At 39.7% G+C, this 22,312-nt stretch overlaps 1 protein-coding gene across 2 annotated transcripts in view; it reads left to right on the top strand.

Moving 5' to 3' along the window:
* Nucleotides 1-22,312, top strand: part of LOC124804750 (ubinuclein-1) — a 353,676-nt gene that overhangs the window by 314,020 nt on the left and 17,344 nt on the right. For both annotated transcript variants that reach the window (XM_047265054.1, XM_047265055.1), the window contains 2 exons: nt 11,201-11,282; nt 16,613-16,716. In XM_047265054.1, coding sequence (XP_047121010.1) covers nt 11,201-11,282; nt 16,613-16,716 — 186 coding nt within the window. The remainder of the gene's footprint in view (nt 1-11,200; nt 11,283-16,612; nt 16,717-22,312) is intronic.

The following is a 22,312-nucleotide window of genomic DNA, read 5'->3' on the forward strand; positions in this document are numbered from 1 at the left end:
GGTGTAAACAGCAAATTGCGCATGAAATAAAAGCTTGCATTCAGTGATACCATCGTAAGAACAGAAATACGCCGTTCCCATGTGAAATTAACCCTGTGTCCGATTTTTCCACCTTCTTACAGTAGCTCAAAAATATATGGGCAGACACAGAATATAAGTATGCTTTTATGAGGACCATGACCTTGATAAAGAAACCATCGTGGCATTTGCGTGAAAAGATTTAGGAACATAGCAGAAAATATAAATCGAGTTAGCTGATAGAGCAAACTTTATCCTCCTAAATATGATGTAATGACCTCACTGCCTCACTTAGTTTGTCCCTATTCCATAAGTACTGCAACACCTTTTTTTTCTGAAAGCAGGTTGGTTTTATTCAGGAGTCCAACACACCTTATTATTCCCCACTCGTTTGGCTACAGAATCCTATTTTTCAACATAATCTCTTTCAGTGCAGTGGCCTTACGTCACCTTACTGGGAGGGTCTGTACACTCACATGGTACCACTCCACTGGTCGATGTCGGAGCCAGTAACCTCCCCATCATCCACATAGTGCTTCCTGTGGAATGCATCCTCTATTGGGCCAAACAGATGGAAGTGCAGCGAGGAACCCAGTTGGCACACACGTTTGAGTACCCCAACTGTTGGTCAAGTGTGTCAGCACTACCAACAGAGACATCCAATTGAGCAACGAAGTGTTTGATAGTGATCCATCGATCACCTCAAATCAGTGTGCCCGCACTTTCCAATGTTGAAGAAGTCACAGCTGTGTATGGCCAACTGGCTCGCAAGAGATTAGGCAGGTTTGCACAATCTTGTTGCAATGAGGACAGATGCCCTTACCAACAATGAAAGCCCCTCGAAAATGCGCTTTGATTTAAACACAATTTGCTCCAGGTAACGTGGAACATAGTTTTGCTCTTCATCAGTGCACACACTAACGACACCTGCAGGTGACTATGAGCATGTTTCTCTTGCACTAACTCCAGTCTGCTCAGAAAACTGACTTCCAGCTCATAAACATGAAACTGTGCCCCATAAATGAGACAGCACTCAAATGTTTTAAATCGTACCTAACTGGAAGAGTGCAGAAAGTTGAAATAAGCAGTTTACATAATATGCAAAGAACTGGCTATTTCACAAACTGGGGAACAATCAAGAATGGGGTGCCGCAAGGTTCGGTCTTGTGTCCTCTGCTGTTCTTAATATATATTAATGACTTGCCATTCTATATTCACGAAGATGCGAGGCTGGTACTTTTTGCTGATGATACAAGTATAGCTATCACACCCAACAGGCAAGCATTAACTGGTGAAATTGTAAACGATGTTTTTCAGAAAATCATTAAGTGGTTCTCTTCAAATGGGCTCTCATTAAACTTTGACAAAACACAGTACATACAGTTCCACACAGTAAATGGAATGACACCATTAATAAATATAGACTTCGATCAGAAATCGGTAACTAAGGTAGAACATTCAAAATTTCTAGGTGTATGCATTGATGAGGGGTTGAACTGGAAAAAACACTTTGAAGATCTGCTGAAATGTTTGAGTTCAGCTACTTTCTAATTTTGGTGATAAACATTTCAATAAATTAGCTTACCACGCCTATTCATTCTCTGCTTTCGTATGGCATCATTTTCTGGGGTAACTCATCGTTGAGTAAAAGAGTGTTCATTGCACAAAAGCGTGTAATCAGAATAATTGCTGGAGCTCATCCAAGATCGTCCTGCAGATACTTATTTAAACAGCTAGAGATCTTCACTGTAGCCTCACAATATATATATTCACTTATGAAATTTGTTATTAACAATCCGAACGAATTCAAAAGTAATAGCAGTGTACATGGCTACAACACTTTTTGGAGAAAGGATGATCTTCACTACTCAAGGTTGAATCTGACTTTGGCTCAGAAGGGGGTAAATTATGCTGCCACAAAAGTCTTTGGTCACTTACCTAATAGCATCAAAAGTCTGACAAATAGCCATATAGCATTTAAAAGGAAATTAAAAGAATTTCTGAATGGCAACTCCTACTCATTAGATGAATTTTTGGATATAGTAAGTGGGTAATTTCCCCAACCCCAACAAAAAAAATTAAAGTATTAAGTGTCGTGTAATATTTGGTGTCATGTAATATCTTGTATAGACACCTTTTATTAACCTGACACGTTCCACATCATTACGAAGTGTCGTATTCATGATCTATGGAACAAGTACTAATCTAATCTAATCTTGCACATGTTCATGTCTTCCTCTCTAATCTAATCTAATCTTGCACATGTTCATGTCTTCCTCTCTGTCACCCTGAAAATACGCGTCAGCACCCCGATCCCCACCCGCTCCTTATAATATGAGAGGAGAGTGACAAGCTATTTCTATCATGCACCATAGGTCTTGGCACATGATTTTCTTGTGAAAGCTGTATATTGTGGCTATGTAATATGACAGGATGTTGTAGTTATCCCTTTTCTTTCATGGTCAGTTGTGTGAACAGCTTTGCACAGTCAAGAGCTTCAAGCACCACTTTTGTGAACTCCATAAACCAAAATGTGCTTCATTAAAAAGATTGTATTTATTCATGGAACTCATTAATCTAGCTTTCATGATTGATTCAATAATTTTTGAGAGTGTCAGAAGTAGTGAAACTTGCCTGTACTTTTCAATACTCTCTGCATTACCTTTCTTTACTAAGGGCACACTGTGTTCATGTTTTAGGTACTCTGGGAAATACGTATACTAAAGGATTAATTTATTATGTTTGCTAATGGGCTATCTGCGCACTCCTTCAGGAGAGAAACGAGAACCTCATCTATGCCTGCTAACTTCTTATTGTTTAATTTCTGTACTGTCTCCTTGACTTCAAACTGTGTTATGGGAAACAGCACCATGTGCTAACTGTATACATCATTGTGAGTGCTACATGTGTTTTAGGACGATTTTGTTGCAACCTGTGGTGATATGCTGTAGAATATATACTTCAATGATACAGCATTCATTCTATTGCTTTAGTACAGTGCGATATACAGAACATGTACACAGTAGTTCCAATAACTTCTGGGACTGCCTCAAAACACAATACAGATTGATGATAAAAATTTATGATTGCTTTAGTTACCAGCATAGTCTCTCTCTGTAGCAGAATGGTCAGTGTGACAGACCCTCACACCAGAGACCTAGGTTTGATTCCCAGTACTGCTAGAGATTCTTCCATGGTGGGAGGAATCTACCAGGATGTACTCACCCTTTTGATGCCAATTGAGGAGCTATCTGATTGAGAGGTAGTGGTTCCAACGTCAGAATGTTGACAATGGCCAGGAGTGTGGTGTGTTGACCCATGCCCCTCCATACCGCATCCGGTGATGCGACTGAGGATGACATGGTGGGCAGTGACTATTGTGTGGTCTTCAGGGCCTGATTATGGAGTTTCCTTTCCATTTTTCATACTAATTTTCGGTATAAGCATATCAAACCTAACATTATTCACCCTTCTCACCCCTACCTAAAGAGAAGAGACACTAACACTGTTTAACACAGCTTCTAGCTATGGTAATGAACTCGGTTCATCAAAAAAGTGTGCCACCAACTTTCTTTATGTATGCCATATGCAGCTGAAGCCTCTGCTTGATGATTAAATCCCATAAAGCTAACAAGTTGCTGGTACATTGATAGCTGTTTAATCCACACTTTGAAAGAGTCCCAGACATTTTCTGTTGCATTAACATAGAGTGATTTAGCAGAGCAATCAAGATTTAACACAGCTGTTGTCATCTTTGAAAATGGGAGTGTCCATACAGCATACTACAGAATCTTGAAGATGTAGAAAAAAGAACAAAACTTGTTTATTGAGAACATCGAAGTAGACATCCTGCTTCATGCTTAGAGGAACCTGATAGGTGAGCGTAAGTTATGGTATGGAAAACACTCCTAAAATGTCGCAGAATCACCCTCCATATCAGCGGGTTAAATGCCTCGTTAGGCCATCCATAGACTGACACCTTGTGTCCTTTTAAAAGAGACAAAATTGCAGTTTGTCAGACCACACTGCATGCCTCTAGTCAGACATTATCCAGTTGCTGTTTTGGCTCACTGAAGACATGCTGTTTGATGGGCCAATCTGAGAAATTGTCTTTTGTGAGATAGCCAACTCCAAATGTCTGTTGCATGCAGTTTTCTTGGCAATTTGTGCTTGGAAACTGGTTGAGATGGACCTGACGGCAGCAACTCCTGTGGGGTTGAAAAGATGTGACATGCGTCTCCATTCTGTCTGGGATATGATGTCTTTACGACCACTGTCACTATGTCATGTTTCATGGCTACTAATGTGACACAATTCCTTGAAGGCATGTTGAGTAGTCCACATTGAGACGCAAACAATTCGAGAGACGGTATGGTCCTGAGCACATCCTGTTATAGCTCCTATCTACATCTGTGCCTTCATGGATACTCTGCAGTTCACCTTATGGCGCATGGCAGAGGGTATGCCTTTCTACTACTAGTCATTTCCTTTCCTGTTCCACTTGCAAATAGAACAAAGGGAAAATTACTGTCTGTATGCCTCTTTATGAGCCCTTATATCTCATATCTGTGGTCCCTATAAACTTGTATGTTGGAAGTAACAGAATCACTCTACACTCAGCTTCAAATACTGGTACTATAAATTTTTGCAGTAGTGTTCCTCACAAAGAATGTTGCCTGTCCTCCTGAAACTTCTCCATAACACCTGCTTTTTGTCAGAACCTACTACTAACAAATCTAGCAGCCTGCCTCTCAGTTGCTTCAATATCTTCCTTTAATCTGACCTGGTATGGATCCCAAGCACTTGAACAGTACTCAAGAATAGGTCCCTCCAGTTACCACTCCTTTCCAGATGAACCACACTATCCTAGAACTCTCCCATGAAACCTTTCCTACTACAATCCTAACAAACTCTTTCCATTTTGTATCGCTTTGCAGCATTCCTGTATTTAAGTGACATGACTGTGTCGAGCAGGAAACTACTAACGCTGTACCTGAACATTGTGGGTTTGTTTTTCCTACTCTTCTGCATTAACTTACATTTTTCTATGTTTAGAGCCAGCTGCCATTCATCACACCAAATAGGAATTTTGTCTCAGTCATCTTGCATCCTCCTTCAGCTGCTCAATGACAACACCTTAATGTGCACCACAGCATCATCAGCAAATGGCTGCAGATTGTTGCTCACCCTGTCCACCAAATCATTTATGTATATAGAGAATAAAAGTGATCCTGTCACACATCCATGGGACAGTCCTGACGATACCCTTGTCTCTGATGAACATTCACCATCAAAGACAACATACTGGGTTGTGTAACTTAAGAAGTATTCAAGCTACTCACATATCTGTGAACCTATTAGATATTCTGGTACCTGCCATGGGGCACTGCTGTCCTGTAACATCTCCACGTCAACCCCTGCTACTGTGTTGTTTCCAAACAGCCAACTAGCACATACAACCACTTCACTGCCATGATTTAAGTTACTGACAGAGGGTCATACAACAGACACGTACTAGTTCTGCATAATGTACAGCACACCAAAGTGGCTTATGTCCTCATTGAAGGGGAAGACTGATATCTTGTTTAATGCACTTGTATTCCTTTCAGTGTCTCGCACTCTCTGCACCAATTGTAGAGGATCTGGAATGCCTTTGCTAAAGCTTGAACTGGATTATTGTTCAGAATTACTGTCATATTCTGTTGAATTGATTAGACATCCTTGACATGCTCCCCCTTGAAGGTAGATCTGAGTTAGGGAAGAGCATGACATCAGCTGGAGCCAAATCAAGCAAATGGGGGAGGGGGGCTGTGTCAAAAACTGTTATCCTTCCAAAACCCAACATACAAGAACACTGCTGTGGGCCAGGAAATTATGACAGATTAAGGATCGTGTGTACTCCAAACACAATGTTGACAACTACTAAAAAAGAAATATTGTTAGTCTGTCTACATAATCATATTCATTCACTTGATTCTCGTGCAAAAATTGTCCTAAAACTTGCTGAACCAGCTGCCCGGGCAGATAGGTTAGAAAATTTATAAAGGGAAATGGATAGGTTAAAGCTAGATATATTGGGAATTAGTGAAGTTCAATGGCAGGAGGAACATGACTTTTGGTCAGATGAATACAGGGTTATAAATACAAAATCAAATAGGGGTAATGCAGGAGTAGGTTTAATAATAAATAAAAAAAACATAGGAGCACTGATAAGCTACTACGAACAGCATAGTGAATACATTATTGTAGCAAAGATAGACATGAAGTCCATGCCTACCACAGTACTACAAGTTTATATGCCAACTAGCTCCACAGATGATGAAAAAATTGAAGAAATGTATGACGAGATTAAAGAAATTATTCAGGTAGTGAAGGGAGACTGGAATTTGCTAGTAAGAAAAGAAAGAGAGAGAAAAGTAGTAGTTGAATATTGAATGGGGATAAGGAATGAACGAAGAAGCCGCCTGTTAGAATTTTGCACAGAGCTTAATCATCACTAACACTTGGTTTAAGAATCGTGAACGAAAGTTGTATACATGGAAGAGGCCTAGAGACACTGGAAGGTTTCAGATAGATTATATAATAGTAAGACAGAGATTTAGGAACCAGGTTTTAAATTGTAAGACATTTCCAGGGGCAGATGTGAACTCTGATCGCAGTTTATTGGTTATGAACTATAGATTAAAACTGAAGAAACTGCAAAAAGAATGGAATTTAAGGAGATGGGACCTGGATAAACTGAAAGAACCAGAGGTTGTAGAGTGTTTCAGAGAGAGCATTAGGGACTGATTGACAAAAATGAGGGAAAGAAATACAGTAGAAGAATAATGGGTAGCTTTGAGAGATGAAATAGTAAAGGCAGCAGAGGATCAAGTGGGTAAAAAGATGAGGTCTTGTAGAAATCCTTGTGTAACAGAAGAGATATTGAATTTAATTGATGAAAAGAGAAAATATAAAAATGCAGTACATGAAGCAGGCAAAAAGGAATACAAACGTCTCAAAAATGAGATCAACAGGAAGTGCAAAATGGCTAAGCAGGGATGGCTACAGGACAAATGGAAGGATGTAGAGGCATATATAACTAGGGGTAAGGTAGATACATACTACAGGAAAATTTAAGGAGACCTTTGGAGAGAAGAGAACTACTTGTAAGCAAAGAAGGGAAAGCAGAAGGTGGAAGGAGTACATAGAGGGTCTATATAAGAGTGATGTACTCGAGGGCAAAATTATGGAAATAAGAGGACGTAGATGAAGATGAAATGGGAGATATGATACTGTGTGAAGAATTTGACAGAGCACTGAAAGACCTAAGTGGAAACAAGGCCCCGGGAGTAGACAACATTTCATTAAAACTACTGATAGCCTTGGGAGAGCCACACGAATTCCTTACAGATGACTGGAAAAACTGGTTGAAGCCGACCTCAGGGAGGATCAGTTTAGATTCAGGAGAAATGTAGGAACACGTGTGGCAATATTGATCCTACAACTTCTCACAGAAGATAGGTTTACAGAGAGGCAAACCTACATTTAGAGCATTTGTAGACCGAGAGAAAGCTTTCGACAATGTTGACTGGAATACTCTCTTTCAAATTCCGAAGGTGGTAGGGGTCAAATACAGGGAGCGAAAAGCTATTTACAGTTTGACAGAAACCAGACGGCAGTTATAAGAGTCGAGGTGCATGAAAGGGAAGCAGTGGTTGGGAAGGGAGTGAGACAGGTTTGTAGCCTAACCCCGATGTTATTCAATCTGTATATTGAACAAGCAGTAAAGGAAACAAAAGAAAATTTGGAGTAGGAGTTAAAATCAATGGAGAAGAAATAAAAACTTTGAGGTTTGCAGACAACATTGCAAATCTATCGGAGGCAGCAAAGGACATGGAAGAGCAGTTGAATGGAATGGACAGTGTCTTGAAAGGAGGATTTAAAATGAACACCAACAAAAGCAAAAAGAGGATAATGGAATGTAGTCGAATTAAATCGGGTGATGCTGAGGGAATTAGATTAGGAAATGAGACACTTAAAGTAGTAAATGAGTTTTGATGTTTGGGGAGCAAAATAACTGATCATGGTCGAAGCAGAGAGGATATAATAAGTAGACACAAATTTGTTAAGATTGAGTACAGGTTTAAATGTCAGGAAGTCTTTTCCAAGTATTTGTATGGAGTGTGGTCTCTTATGGAAGCGAAACGTGGACGATAAATAGTTTGGACAAGAAGAGAATAAAAGCTTTCGAAATGTGGTGCTATAGAAGAATGCTGAAGATTATATGGGTAGATCACGTAACTTATGAGGAGGCGCTGAATAGAATTGGGGAGAAGAGAAATTTGTGGCACAACCTGACTAAAAGCACTAGGTAGAGTAGCACGGAGGGCTGCATCAAACCATTCTCTGGACTGAAGATCACAACAGTAACCTTCATTTTATTTTCCTTTAAACTAGGCGGCTGGTAGAATGACGTAACTTTTTTTTTTTCTGTGTGTGCTAAATATGAATTTCGCACAAGCATTTTCACCAGTCTTTTCTCCCCTTCAGTCATCAAGTTGTTGTTTCTTGCAATTTTTTGAAATTAAGAAAACAAAAAGTATTACAAATGCATGAAGTAATAATAAATATTATTTTTGCTGTGTATTAGCATGTGATGCACAAATCAGTGTGTAATAACATCGTTGTTCCCCCATTAACATGCTCACTTCATTTGTACTGAATTCCTACTTTCATCACACTAGTTAAAAAATTTGTGCACACATGGGCTGTAAGAGGTGAAGAATTGTGTCTTCAATTATCTTCAGTGAATGTCAAGACTACAAATAGTGGAGTTTGCTGTCAACTTGTCACAATATTTTAATGCCAACTGCTTTTTACCATGAGGCATATCCTCACACTACGACATCTTGTCAAAACTGATTAACGATCTGATATTGAACAAGCAGTTTTATGAAGACTTGTTTTTGCCCTCTGGTATAAAATTTTCTGTCTGAAACTTTGCATAAAAGGAACGGGACTGATCCTGCAAATATATGTACTTACCAATTATGTTTATTTAATAGTGCTCACACTTAAAGTAGGACTTAAATTAAACCGAACATTTCTTCATTTGGCGCTTCCATTACTCAGAATATTTTTAATATTAATATTTATTCAACGCAGATAATATTATAAATCTGTGTACATATCCCACAAGCCACTGCATGGTGCATTGCTGAGAATACCTTCTACCCTGTAAAACTTTTCATTCCGTTTTCTGCTCCATTTGCAAATGGAATAAGGGAAAATAACTGTTAATATGCTTCAAGATGAGACCTGGTATCTCTTCTCTTGTCATCACAGATGTATGTTTCTGACAGTAGGGTAATTTTGCAGTCTGTCATGAATGCTAGTTCTCTGAATTTTCTCAATACTTTTTCGCAGAAATAATGTCTTCTACCCTCCATGGATTCCCATTTGAGTTCCATGAAACATTTCTGTAATACTCATGTTTGGATTAAATCTACTGTTAATAAACCTAGCAGCAATCCTTGCTTCAGTATGTTACAGGCTTTTTTTTTCCTGCTTATCTGCATTAAATCAAATTTTTTTCCACATTTAGAGCAAGCTGCCCTGTTAATAGAGATCATGCCTCCTCGAGCACTGCTGACAGTACATCTGTTTCCCATGAACAAGTACACTCCAGGACTATGTACTTGGTTCTATTATTTTAAAAGTTTTGAAGCCATTCACATATCTGACAACCCATTCTATATGTTCAGATGTTTATTAATACTCTGCAGTGTGGCATTGTGTCAAATACTTTCCTGAAATCTAGGACTATGAATTCTTCCTCTTGTCTGGGATTTGCAGCCTATCGTGCAAGAAAAGAACAAGTTGAGTTTCACCTAAGTGATGTTTTCGAAATCGATGTTGGTTTTTGGACAGAAAAATTTCTATTGGACAGAAAAATTTCTATCTTAAGGAAATTTGTTATAATTGAACTTAGCATATGCTCAAGAACTCTGCAGCAAACCAGCAAACTATTCAGAATGATTGCATGTAATTTTGTGGGTCCATTCTTTAACGCTTCTAATGTACAGGCCTTAGTTGTGCATTAACCCCCCCCCCCCCCCTTTTTAATGCCGCGAATGCGTATTTCTGTATCCTCCATACAGCAGTTTGTGCAGCAGTCAAATGATGGTGTATGAGTTGATCCACAAATGTGAATGATTTTTTTTTTAATGTGAAATGTAAAACTCTGGCTTTTATTTTGCTGTTTTCTATTGCCACACCAGACGGGTCTGCGAATGTCTGATAGGAGCCTTCAACCAACTTACTGATGTAATGTAGGACCAGAATTTTCTAGGATTCTCAGTGAGATCTTTCGCTAATGTACAGTTGTGAAAGTTGTTTTCTGCTTTGTGCATTATTCTTTCTATAGACTTCTTAGTGCATAGAGACCACAGTAGCACCCACTCTATGTGATGAGTAGAGTTTTAGCAAATGCTTTGTGAAATCTAGTAGTGTCAACAATGTGGTCTCACGGTCGTCCACGACATATTTCACACCATCTGTTACCTTCATTAAAGCAGAGTTTGCTGCTGTGTTTACAAAAGCTGGGCTTATATGTGTTGTACAAGTAGAATTTGCATACATTTTTGATAATTTGATTATGAACAGTATATTCCAGGGCTTTGTATACAGCAGATAATGGTGATTTGTTGGTAATTACAAGCTGATTGGGGATTTTGATCATAGGGGTAGGACAGACCACAATTGCTTCCTATGGTGTGGACCATGTCCCACTCGTGAAAGAAAAATTATGTGTGTGTTAAGACAGATATTAAGCTATCTGCAACATTTAACTTCATATATGAAGTTCAATATGGTGAAGGTAGGTGGATGAAAAATTGAAAATAGTTGCAAAGGCTTGTTCTTATCAAAAGACAAGAGTTAAGCTGTAACTTTTTGCGCAAGATACCTCAAGTAAGAAAGAGTTCTGGAGATTTCTTAGTTAAATTCTTGTGCCACTAATAGGACTTTGGTAAGTCTTACTTGTTCCATTACACACTGCTGCATTGCACATCCATTCTTCATGGAAAAAGTAAACAGTCTAATAGTATAGTTTGACTTCTATGCAAGATCTAATTTGTACATGAAATTTATTTTGCTAAGTTTAGTGAATTACTTTAGATGTGATTGTATGTTGATACAGGGTCTCAGAGCCGTCTGTCTTCTGCACCTTCGCGAAATCGCAGTGCTGTTACTTCTGGCAGCCATTCTACAAAGCCCATAAGGTAAAGATGGATTTTCAGAATGAGTAAATTCTGAGTGTATGTAAACATGTAATGGTTGATTATAACTATATTCAGAGGAATAAGTGTTGTAGGAAAGTTCATGTAGAATGTATATAGCTGAGGCTTGAAGGAGACCACTCACTAAAATGCAGAAGCATTGAGTTGTCAATAGGCACATACAAAAGAAATAAAACTTGCCAGCGTTTGGAGTGATCATTTGATGAGCTAGATAAAACACACACACACACACACACACACACACACACACACACACACACACACACGCCCCTACAAGGTGCCAGTTGGACTAACAGTGTCAGTGTTGCTTTTCAGCAGGTGGTCCTATTGTGGTGGAAGTAGTATCGGGTGGAGGGAGAGAGTCTGAGGATGGGTGGCTAGCGGATCGAAGGTCTGGCAAGATAGTAGTGGCCGGTGGGAAGCAGCACACGCTGAATGCAGCAGGAGAGGGCTGCCAGGACAGAGAAGGGGGAAACTGTTGGGTGGAAGGTGCAAGGACAGTGGGTTACATGAGATTGAGGCCAGGATAATTACAGTAGTGGAGGATGTGTTGCAAGGATAACTCACACCTACGTGATTCTGAGAAGCTGGTGGTGGAGAAGAGGATCTCCGAGGTAGAAACATTTGCACTCAAAACACTTGGAGGAGCAATTCAGACACAACCTGGATAAACTGTCCAAGCTGTTGACTCCATCAGTGAACTCCCTTGTCAATCTCTCATAGCATCCAGACCCAGTCCTGTTCAAATTACCACATCATCCAAAACACCCCACGAGACCCAGAACCCAAGCAAACCCAAGACACTGTAGTTAACCTCTCTACTAAAAACCTCAGCCCCACAGAAGTTTCAGCCCTATCCGAAGGTCTAACCTGTAGACCTATCCCCAAAATTTTGCTACATTGGACTTGTCAAAGACCTACTGCCCTTCTCATAATCCCTATGGAAATACTTCTTTGCCGCCAATCACTCCAACTGGAGCCAACCTAATCCCAGCATTGAACCTTGCCTTACCCAGTTCATACCACCATCTAACTGTGACCTTTCTCCCATCCCACCTAACCACTGCCTAATCAACTTCCAGGAATTCCTTACCTCCCTCTAGGCTTCGCGATCCTCCCCCAGATCCTTTCTTAAGAATACTACCCTTTCAACAGACACACACAACATGAAAACAGATCCAGACCTAGTCATCCTCCCTGTAGACAAAGGCTCCACTTCTGTCTTGATGAGTCACAGTGACAAACTGATGGAAGGGCTCTGCCAGCTGCCCGACTCCTCCACCCACAAGCTCTGCCAGAATGATCCCAACCCAGAAGCCCAACATAGCCTCCAATCCCTACTAAAACCCATAAGCCCTTCCCAGAAGCTCTCAACAGAGTCCATGTCTTTTCTCACCCCAATAACGTTCAACATATCCGTCTTCCGCATACTCCCCAAAATCCACAAACCCAACAGTCCTGGGTGCCCCATTAGAGCTGTCTGTTGTGCACCCACTGAAAGAATTTCTGCACTAATTGACCAACACCTCCAGTCAGTTACCCAAAACCTAGCTTCCCACATCAAGGTTACTAACTACTGCCTTTATCAACTTACCACCATCTCTACGCCTTTGCCTCCTGGATCCCTGTTCGTCATTGTTGATGCCGTCTCCATATACTTGTATACCAGCATCCTTCACGCCCATGGCCTCATCACTATCAAACACTAAATCTTCCAACACCGTACAGACACTGTGATGTTTGCCTGCTTTATTGCTTCGTTGATAGTCCTCGGTGTCGACGTACTGCCTTGTTAATGGGGGGGTGGAAGTTCAATATTGACTGCTGTAAATGATGTAACCTAAGTTGCACATCTGCGTTTCACAGTTCCTTACTTCCACTGTTCACCCCCCCCCCCCCTCCCCCTCCCAATATTACACAGTTCATATGGCCAGTTCACTATTGGTTACAATTTGATAAGCCTCATTAATAGTTGGTTACAATTTGATAAGCCTCATTAATAGTTTTCAGGCAAACATCAGCATACTGCTTCAATAGTTTACTGTTGAATATGTATGAACAGTAAATACCTAACCACACAGTTCACGTTCTTTCAAATAAATGGAACAGATGCTGTCATTGTTTTAACACATGGCCTATTGGTGTAACATTTATTTCACGGTTAAGTTCATGAATTGTTGTTGATCTAACCAATACAGGTTTCTCGTCTGAAAATTGGCCGTGGATTGACTGACTTGGGACCAAAATTTGGGCCTTTATATATCCTCACAATAATAGGTACTGAAACTATACATTGTTCAATGTTTAAGTTACAGAAATTAAAATTAAAACATAACTCATTCAATTAACAGAATACATTGAAAAATGCCTTCTTTCTAACAGTTTCTTCAACCACAATGGTGAGGCCGAATTATATATTTATATAATGAAATTAAATGATATAGTTATGCAGACAATGCTTTTGACAAATCTGGTAATTATTTTGGAATTAATTAAGGGTTGGCTTTGCTAATATGTTTTCGAATCGAATGGAGCCAAATAAGTACTTAAAGAAACTTAGTGGTGGTTCTTCCAAATATTTATAATTAGTACAGAATTTATATTTGTTTATAAGTCAACAATAGAACTTAAGTTCTGAAACAATTACTGATTTCACCCAATAACAAAATACATTAGCTAGGAATAGTCAAAATAATTTAGAACATTGATTACTTACACAAAACTAAGCACAAATTAGATCAGGTGCTATATTTCTTAAAGTTGAGTGCCAGTCTTTCTCTTTTATGCAAATTATACTCATGTATGCTAATGGTAAATAGGCACAAATGAATTTAAAAAGGCAGATGGCAAAACAAGGTAGGAAGTAGATAAATCTGAACTTGCTTCCTCACAACACAAACCCACCACCTCATTACAGATACTTCATACTAGCTCTGCACTGACCCACAATTACTTTTCCTTTGAAGGGTAGGTTTACAAACAAATCTGCAGCACAGCCATTAGCACCTACATGGCAACTGTGTATGCCAGCCTGTTTAAGCCATCTAGAAGAAACCTTCCTAGCCTCCTAAAACTCCCAACCGCTAATCTGGTTCAGGTTCACTGACGATATTTTTATGATCTGGACTCAGGGCTAAGATATCCTATCCACATCCTTCGCAATCCGAACATCTTTTCTCTCATGCACTTCACCTGGTCATCCTCTACCCAAAGCGCCACCTTTGTGGACGGTGACTTCCACCTCTCTGATGGCTCCATCCACACATCTGTACACATTAAACCCACTAAACACCAACACTACCTGCATTTCGAAGAGCTGCTGTCCCTTCCACACAAAAAATCCCTCAAAAAGGTCTTTGCGGACAGGCAATATCCTCCCAAACTTAGTCCAAAAGCAGATTTTCTGTGCCATATTCTCACAAATCCCCTATCTTCCCACCACCTCCAAGAATCAGCTACAAAGGTGCACTCCCATTATCACCCAGGATCACCACGGACTAGAAAAACTGAACCATATCCTTTGCAAGGGCATTGATTATATCTCGCCCTGCCCAGAAATGAGGGACATCCTACACAAGATCCTTCCAGATCCTCCTAAAATAGTGTTCCATCGCCCTCCAAATCTATACATTATTCTAGTCGATCCCTATGCCACTCCCACTCCCAATCCCTTACCACAGTAGTCATATCCCTGTGGCAGATCTAGGTTCAAGACCTACTCAATCCACACACCTAGCACCTTGTACTGCAGCCCTATCACGGGCTAACCGTACCCCATCAGAAGCCAGGCTACCTGTGAAAGTAGCCCATGTAATATACCAATTCTGCTGAAAACACTGCACAGCCTTTTATGTTGGTATGATTACCAACCAGCTGTCCATCAGGATGAACGGGCACTACCAGACTGTTGTCAAGTACAAAGTTTACCATCCGGAGGCAAAACATGGAGCAGAGCACAATGTGCTCAATTTCCATAGCTGCTTCACAACCTTAGCCATCTGAATGCTTCCCTTCTCCCCCAGCTTCTCTGAACTACTTGGATGGGAGCTACCCTGACAAGACATCCTCTGCTCCCATAATCATCATGGCCTGCAATCTCAGGTAAACCACTGTCCTTGCGACCTCCACCCAATAGTTTCCCCTTCCTCCATCTTGTCACTCCCTTCCAGTTCATGTCTCCACGTCACATTCAGCAAGTGCTACTTCTCACTGTCCTACTACAATCAAGCCAGTCCAAATGCATGCCACTCCTTCCTCCTGCATTCCTAGCCAGAAAACCAGCCGTCTCTCTCCGAGCCGCTAGGACCACACCCTCTCCATGTCTCCTGCTTCCCTCTCCCTCTAACCACCCCACATGGCACTACCCGCACAACAACTAGTACACCTGCCAAAAAATAGGATTGGTATTGATACTGTTAGTCTTGCTGGCATCATGTAGGGATGCGCATGTGCCCACACCCACACATACATCCATGTGAGCGCGCGCGCGCGCGCGCACACACACACACACACACACACACACACACACACACACACACACACACACACACACACCACACCCGCGAGCGCGCGCGCGCGTGGTGTGTGTTTTTATAACTGTGAAAGCTAGCAAGGTTTCTTTCTTTTGTGTGTGCCTGTCAACAACTCAACACTTCTGCTTTTTGGTTAATGGTCTCTTTTAATCCTAAAGTGGGAGAAAGTTCCTTCAAATTTTTTACCCACAAACTAGAGTTTAGGCTTGAGACTTTTCTCTTGCAGTACCAAGTAATATTACGGCTTCTATGCCTCTTCAACAAGTTTTTATGTGATCATTGCTACAAAATCACATGTTCATCTGTACTATTAAAGACTAGAGGAGTACCATCAGTTACTCGTAAAATACTTACTTAACACAGTTAACAAATGTTACCACAAGATGTAGAAGATTATTGTCTTATAGACAAAGTAATAAGCACACTAGGGGGGAAAATAGTAATGCACAGTGGCATTTTAAAATCTTACAAAAAGAGTGGTAAGCCACAATATTTGCTTACAGTGATGATGAGGATCAGCTGAATGGTATCACCCTTAATTTAGATTTTATTTCCCTACTTGTACAGTTCTTGGATATCTAGCAGTTTTAAAGTACAGAAAGACTGAGCTGTATGAAAATAATTACATAGGCCTTCTTATTGTAATTTTTTGTGTCCAGACAACCAGTTTTTATAGACAGCGATTGCAATTCCAGTCTCCTAATAATTTCAGCCAGTTTCTTTGTTTCAAATTGTGTCATGCTCTCAATACTTATCCATGCAAAACCTCTTATGTTCTAGTAATAATCCTGAGACCTATAGTGAGTCTTCATTTCCTGGAAGACAATCGAGTTCAACTGTGTCTGGTTACCAAGATGTTAAGACAACACTTTCTTCTCAGACAGGTACTACATGTATGTTATGATATGCACATATTTTGTTGCAACAAGCAAGTCGTAGCATTTCATGTTTAGCATCAGTATTTAATTGACTAATGCAGACTTCCAAAAAAACGCACATTAATTTAGATGCTCAAATTCCACTTATAGACACAGGTACTGTAATTTTTTAATCTTGGCAATGTAGGATCAGCAGAAATTTTTCACTCTACTGCAGAGTGTGTGCTTAAAATGTCCTGGCAGATTAAAACTGTGCTGGACTAGGACTCGGGCCTGGGTCTTCACTTTTAGCAGGCAAGTACTCTACTGACTGTGCCACCCAAGCATGGCTCACAACCTGCCCTCAGAGCTTTACTTTTGCCAGAACCTCATCTCCCACCTACCTAACTTCCTTTCTTCCAAGAGTGTTAGATCTGCAAGTCTCACAGGAGAACTTCTGTGAAGCTTGGAAGGTAGGAGATGAGGTTCTGGCAGAAGTAAAGCTGTAGGGACAGGTTGGGAGTTGTGCTAGGGTAGTTCAATTGGAAAAGCACTTGCCCATGAAAGTCAGAGTCCTGGGTTCAGGTCCTGGTCTGGCACACAGCTTTAATCTGCCAAGAAGTTTCAAATAAACGGCAATTTGTTTTGTAACATATGGGTTTCACTTCTTTTTATTTATGAAGCTTCTTCAGTTGCCTGTAATAAATGTTTGTTTTATGTGTGTAATCATATAATAATTACATATATGCTACTACATTAAAGGTTTTTTTGTTTCTCTCCTGTTCTTAGGTGAGAAACAACGATTTGCAGTAGACATTTTGCGAGGTTACATCATTTTCTGGTTCTACTTATGATTTTTGATGTTGTTAATCCATGTAACGTCATCCAGAAATTGTACTTAATAACCTGTGTACACCACGATGTCTGATTTTTGGCCTTCATCAAACATATTTTGATTGAACATTTGACTTCCATGGCTCACTGTGTGTTGATTGTGAGTGTTCACTGTTTATAGTGTTGTCAACTGTAGTGTGTTTTCCATACGTCTTACATTTGTGTTGTGGTGTACGCATTGTATACTGGTAGCACAAAGAATGAAATCATTTGCTGAAAAATAAGTGCTTTACAGAAATACATTACAATGAATATTTGTTTGATAAACCCATTTTCCACTCATTAAGAGCAGAGACTCTTGTCAGTAAAGCATTTATTGAAGTCTATGGTGCTGTGTACAAAGTCATTCCCAATGGAGAGTGCTGCTATTGTTAATAGCCACTCTTAACAGTGTTATCCTCTTCAGGGTAGAGAAAGATGGCTTCATCTCACATGATGTCACTGGTACAGTAACAGTCACTTCAACAGTTTCATTTTTTTACTAAAAGGCTTCTACAAGTTATTTTCAAATGGCAATTGCAGAAGGGGAACAGCATTTGTGAGAGTTCTAAGCTCATTCCTCACGTATAATACCTGAAGCTCTGTTCTCAGCTTATTGAGTTCAAAGAAGGTATATATTTTGCAAGACCTCTGCAGCAGCAGCAGCAGCATCTGGGGAAATTGACTTGCATACAAAACAAACTTTCAGAATTAAATAATTTGCAGATTTGCAGCAACGAGATACTCTGTAAAGTCAAAGCATTCAGCAATCTGGACAATAATTTTTGTCTCGCAGCTTCTTTGGCAACAACAGTTTTTGGAATTTGTTTCCCTATCTTTGTGTCTTCTCAGGTTGCAGCAGCTCTCTGCACATGAGAATCATGTCAGTGATATCTTGGACATGGATCCCTTGTTGTACAGTCAGTGAGTCAACATGTGGCACAGTGTGATTAAATACATACAACCAAAATTGAAATTCTGGGTTGCTTTGTCAAGACATAAGCTCAGCTTGCTCAAGGCATTCTACAAGTTACTCTCGCTTTTCATACACAACTTGTACAGTTCTTGGTTTAAAATTCCATCTCATGTTGGAAACATAAGGGACATTCCTGTTCACCATGTCAGTTAGTACCACTACTCTCTATGAAGAACTATGGAAAAAAAAACTAAGAATCTCGTTAAACCTTTCGCGGCTATGTGCATATATGTTTGCTCAGCAGATGGAGTTCCGAGATGGACAGGTGTACATGTACGCCTGGCAGATAGAATGGCCAGATGGCTAAGGGTATTTACTTACGTTTGGCAGGCAGGAAGGCATGACGATTGGGCACAGGAACAGGTAGACATGCACAGTAGAATGACGACGTGCTGTTATCTGCATTTCAACATTCCTGCTAATACCGTTGTTAACTACTTTTTTTTGTAATGTAAGAAAGCATTACAGCTTTCATCTGCTCCTGATTCCTTTCTACTTACCAATTGAACAAATACATACAGTTTGATTTCCTAACAAACACAAGGCAGATGACGCCAGCATATGTACTCTGAAGGGCATGAGTTATCCTAGTGAACTGAAATATCAGATCTTATAAAATGCTAGCAGTGCACCAAAATTCTGGCAGTTTCTCATCAACACACTCAGCTGCATGGAACAGAAAATGACACACAAGGACAAGTAATTGTAATTTGATTTCCTGTCTGGAAGTACACATGATACAAAATTTATATTGTGAAAAGGCACAAATTATCCTACAGGAATGGTGTCTTCAATGTTTCAAAAGGCAAACAGTGTAGCAAAATACTTGCAGTTTCTCAACAACACTCGCCGCTGCCCAGAATAGAAGATAGTTGAGTTTAAGGCATCGTCCCTAGGAACTATTCACTTAAAATGTTAAATCTTGAAATGTATTGGTCTGATATTAATGAGATTTTAATAGGTTCCAGACATTTATATTGCTAGTGCAAACCTCAAGTTACAGAATTTTCCAATCACAAATGGAAAAGCTCTTACCATTTTTCTAAACCAACTTTTTTGTAGCCCAGGTTGAACGTATAATAAAAAGCTTGGATTAGTTTTGAAATTCCGTTTCATGGTTATCAAAAACTGCAACTACTTGGACTGTGCAGTGTGACACTGATGTTATAAAGAATGTTATTGAAGAGTGGTTGTACGCATACTGGAACATGTGATTAGCTGATTGTGGACACAGTCTTCAGCATTGTATGGCTGTCAGCCACTCTGTGGCGAGGCACACAATACGTTCGTCCCCTTCAGCTGTTCGGGCAGGCTGGGTACTTGGCCCTAACAGCTGTGAAAGGATTAAGGCCAGCAAAAAAATATTAATGCCCATATTCTGACTTACTTGTAGGTTAAATTCAACTTACAGGCACTACTATGAACAAAATAGGCATGTTTAAAATGTTCATTCAGAAGAGTCTGTACACCTGAATGATGAACACTAATTACAGCTGTGCTTTGTAGCTCTGAGAAATAACTTTACTTGGATTATCCACAATATCCAGGAAAGATTCTTTAAGCAGTTCTGCTAACATTTTCGAATCACGTTCATGAGAAGTGAGGAAACTTTAAAATGTTTCTACAGGTTTACCCTCAGAAAAAACAATTCTGATGACTATAAAAAACTGTGAAATGGTTGCAATCATTGCCTTATTTGCGATAACTGATGCAAAATTAGTGGCAGCAATTTTCTTTCTTACTCAATTATGGCAAACCTCCAGTGTACAGGAAAGGAAATCATATTGAATTTGTTTACGTGTGCCTTTGAAAACAGAAACTTTTGAAAGATGATTTCTAAGTGTAGCATTAACTCCAGCAGTTGAATCTAGAAGACCACAGAAAATTCCTGTATTTGATGAACCACCGTATTCGTAATATCCACAAAGTGTGAGTTCAGAAACACCACAAACTATAATACAATACACAGTTTTATAGAGTATGTAATGATATTCGCAAAACTGATCATTGTGTCTTCCAATTGACTGCCTATAAGCACTATCCAGTTGTTGCCTAATATCTCGTTTCCCTAAAATATTGTGCTCTGACTGTGTAGTCATATAATTATGATCTGAATTGCTAATGTTTTTTATCTTCTGTGATAAATTTCAGGCAGCGCCCATACCTCTTAGCATCCAAATTGTTTCACACCCACCATTTAATTTTGCAAAGAACAAACACAGATAACAGTACATTTTGTTCGTGATATCACAACTGCATATCCAGTCTATTTTCTCGTAAATGTCTGGTCTGAAAATTTCTTCGCTTTTATTTTTAATTTTCTTGACTGTCTGGAGTTCTGGTATCAGTCTTCTTAAATCCTTGATACAGAGCTTATCTTCAAGTGACAGGGAAAACAAATTAGTTTCCCTTAACCTCTGCACTGTAATATCACTCACATTGATTTCATATTGTTTTCAGTAAGAAACACAGCCTTAGTTGTGAATGACAACAGAAGCTTTGTTGTAGACACAGCACATTTGAGAAATCACATCTTCAACCTCACAGCTGCATACTGAATCTTCCCACATGACTAAGAGTAAGAGCTGGTCACAGTATTGGTAACTTAACTGTAACAAACAAAAGAAAACTGCTGCTTGTCATTGCTAACTAGACTCTTATTGTTAATGCACTTCCAGACATGTAATTACTCATAGTGATGAATGACACAACAGGTATCGTAAGTTACCAAATAGTGCAGATATGAATTAGATTCAAAATCTGCTATTTATGTGTCACATTGGCAGAAAGACTGGGGAGGAGGAGGAACCATGCTTTGGCGAGATTCAACATCAGGAGGGGAAGTGGAGTCTCCTTGTGGATACACGCCAGACCACTGCTCCAGTGCTCAGAATGGGAGAAACCTCATGCCCCCACTCCCTTCTCTACTTCTCTAACACTCACCAACAAACTCAGCATCTGGAACGTGGTCTTTGGCGGGTGCAAAACCAGATTTTGCATATGGGTTGAGCCAACCACGTGAGAACTGACCACCAGTTCCAAATATGACTGTAGATGTTTGCAGGGAGGTTAATATATATTACTAAAGAGTTATGTCACATACAGAGGAGAAAGGATGATTTTAAATTTAAAATCTTTATGCACTGTAAAATTGTTCAGGGCATTAATATTTCAATGGAGATTCTGTTGCACCATAGGATGAAGCCACTGTCCAACAGTGGTGATTAGCTTAACACAGAAAACTGAACACATCATAGCAAGAACACCGAAACACACACATAACAAACATATACGAAATACTAAAACACTCGCTAGTAATCACAATCTGAAATATATACACAACAAAGTACAAAACACACACACACACACACACACACACACACACACACACACACACACACACACACACACACACACACGCACACGCACACACCACCACCATACAAACCACCCAAAACTAACAAACCTGACAGATGCAGAATTAATGCAGGAAGAAACACAGATGTTAGAAAAAGGGCTAAAACACCACTTCAGCACCAAGAGAGGCTATTACTACATAGGAAATGTGAAGAACAAAACAAACTACATCAAAGAAAAGAGTGCAACAGAAACTTATAATTAGAAAACAATACCACCAAGAAATCAAAAGAAAAACTGCACTCCAATAGCCTCATAGTCACTAGAGCTGATAAAAGGAACAGCACTCTACTGATCAATAAAGAACAATATTTAGAAAAAAAATCCAGGAATTCATCTTGTCTGACATCACAAGAC

This window comes from Schistocerca piceifrons, chromosome 7, assembly GCF_021461385.2.
Source record: "Schistocerca piceifrons isolate TAMUIC-IGC-003096 chromosome 7, iqSchPice1.1, whole genome shotgun sequence".
In the NCBI taxonomy this organism is placed as follows: domain Eukaryota; kingdom Metazoa; phylum Arthropoda; class Insecta; order Orthoptera; family Acrididae; genus Schistocerca; species Schistocerca piceifrons.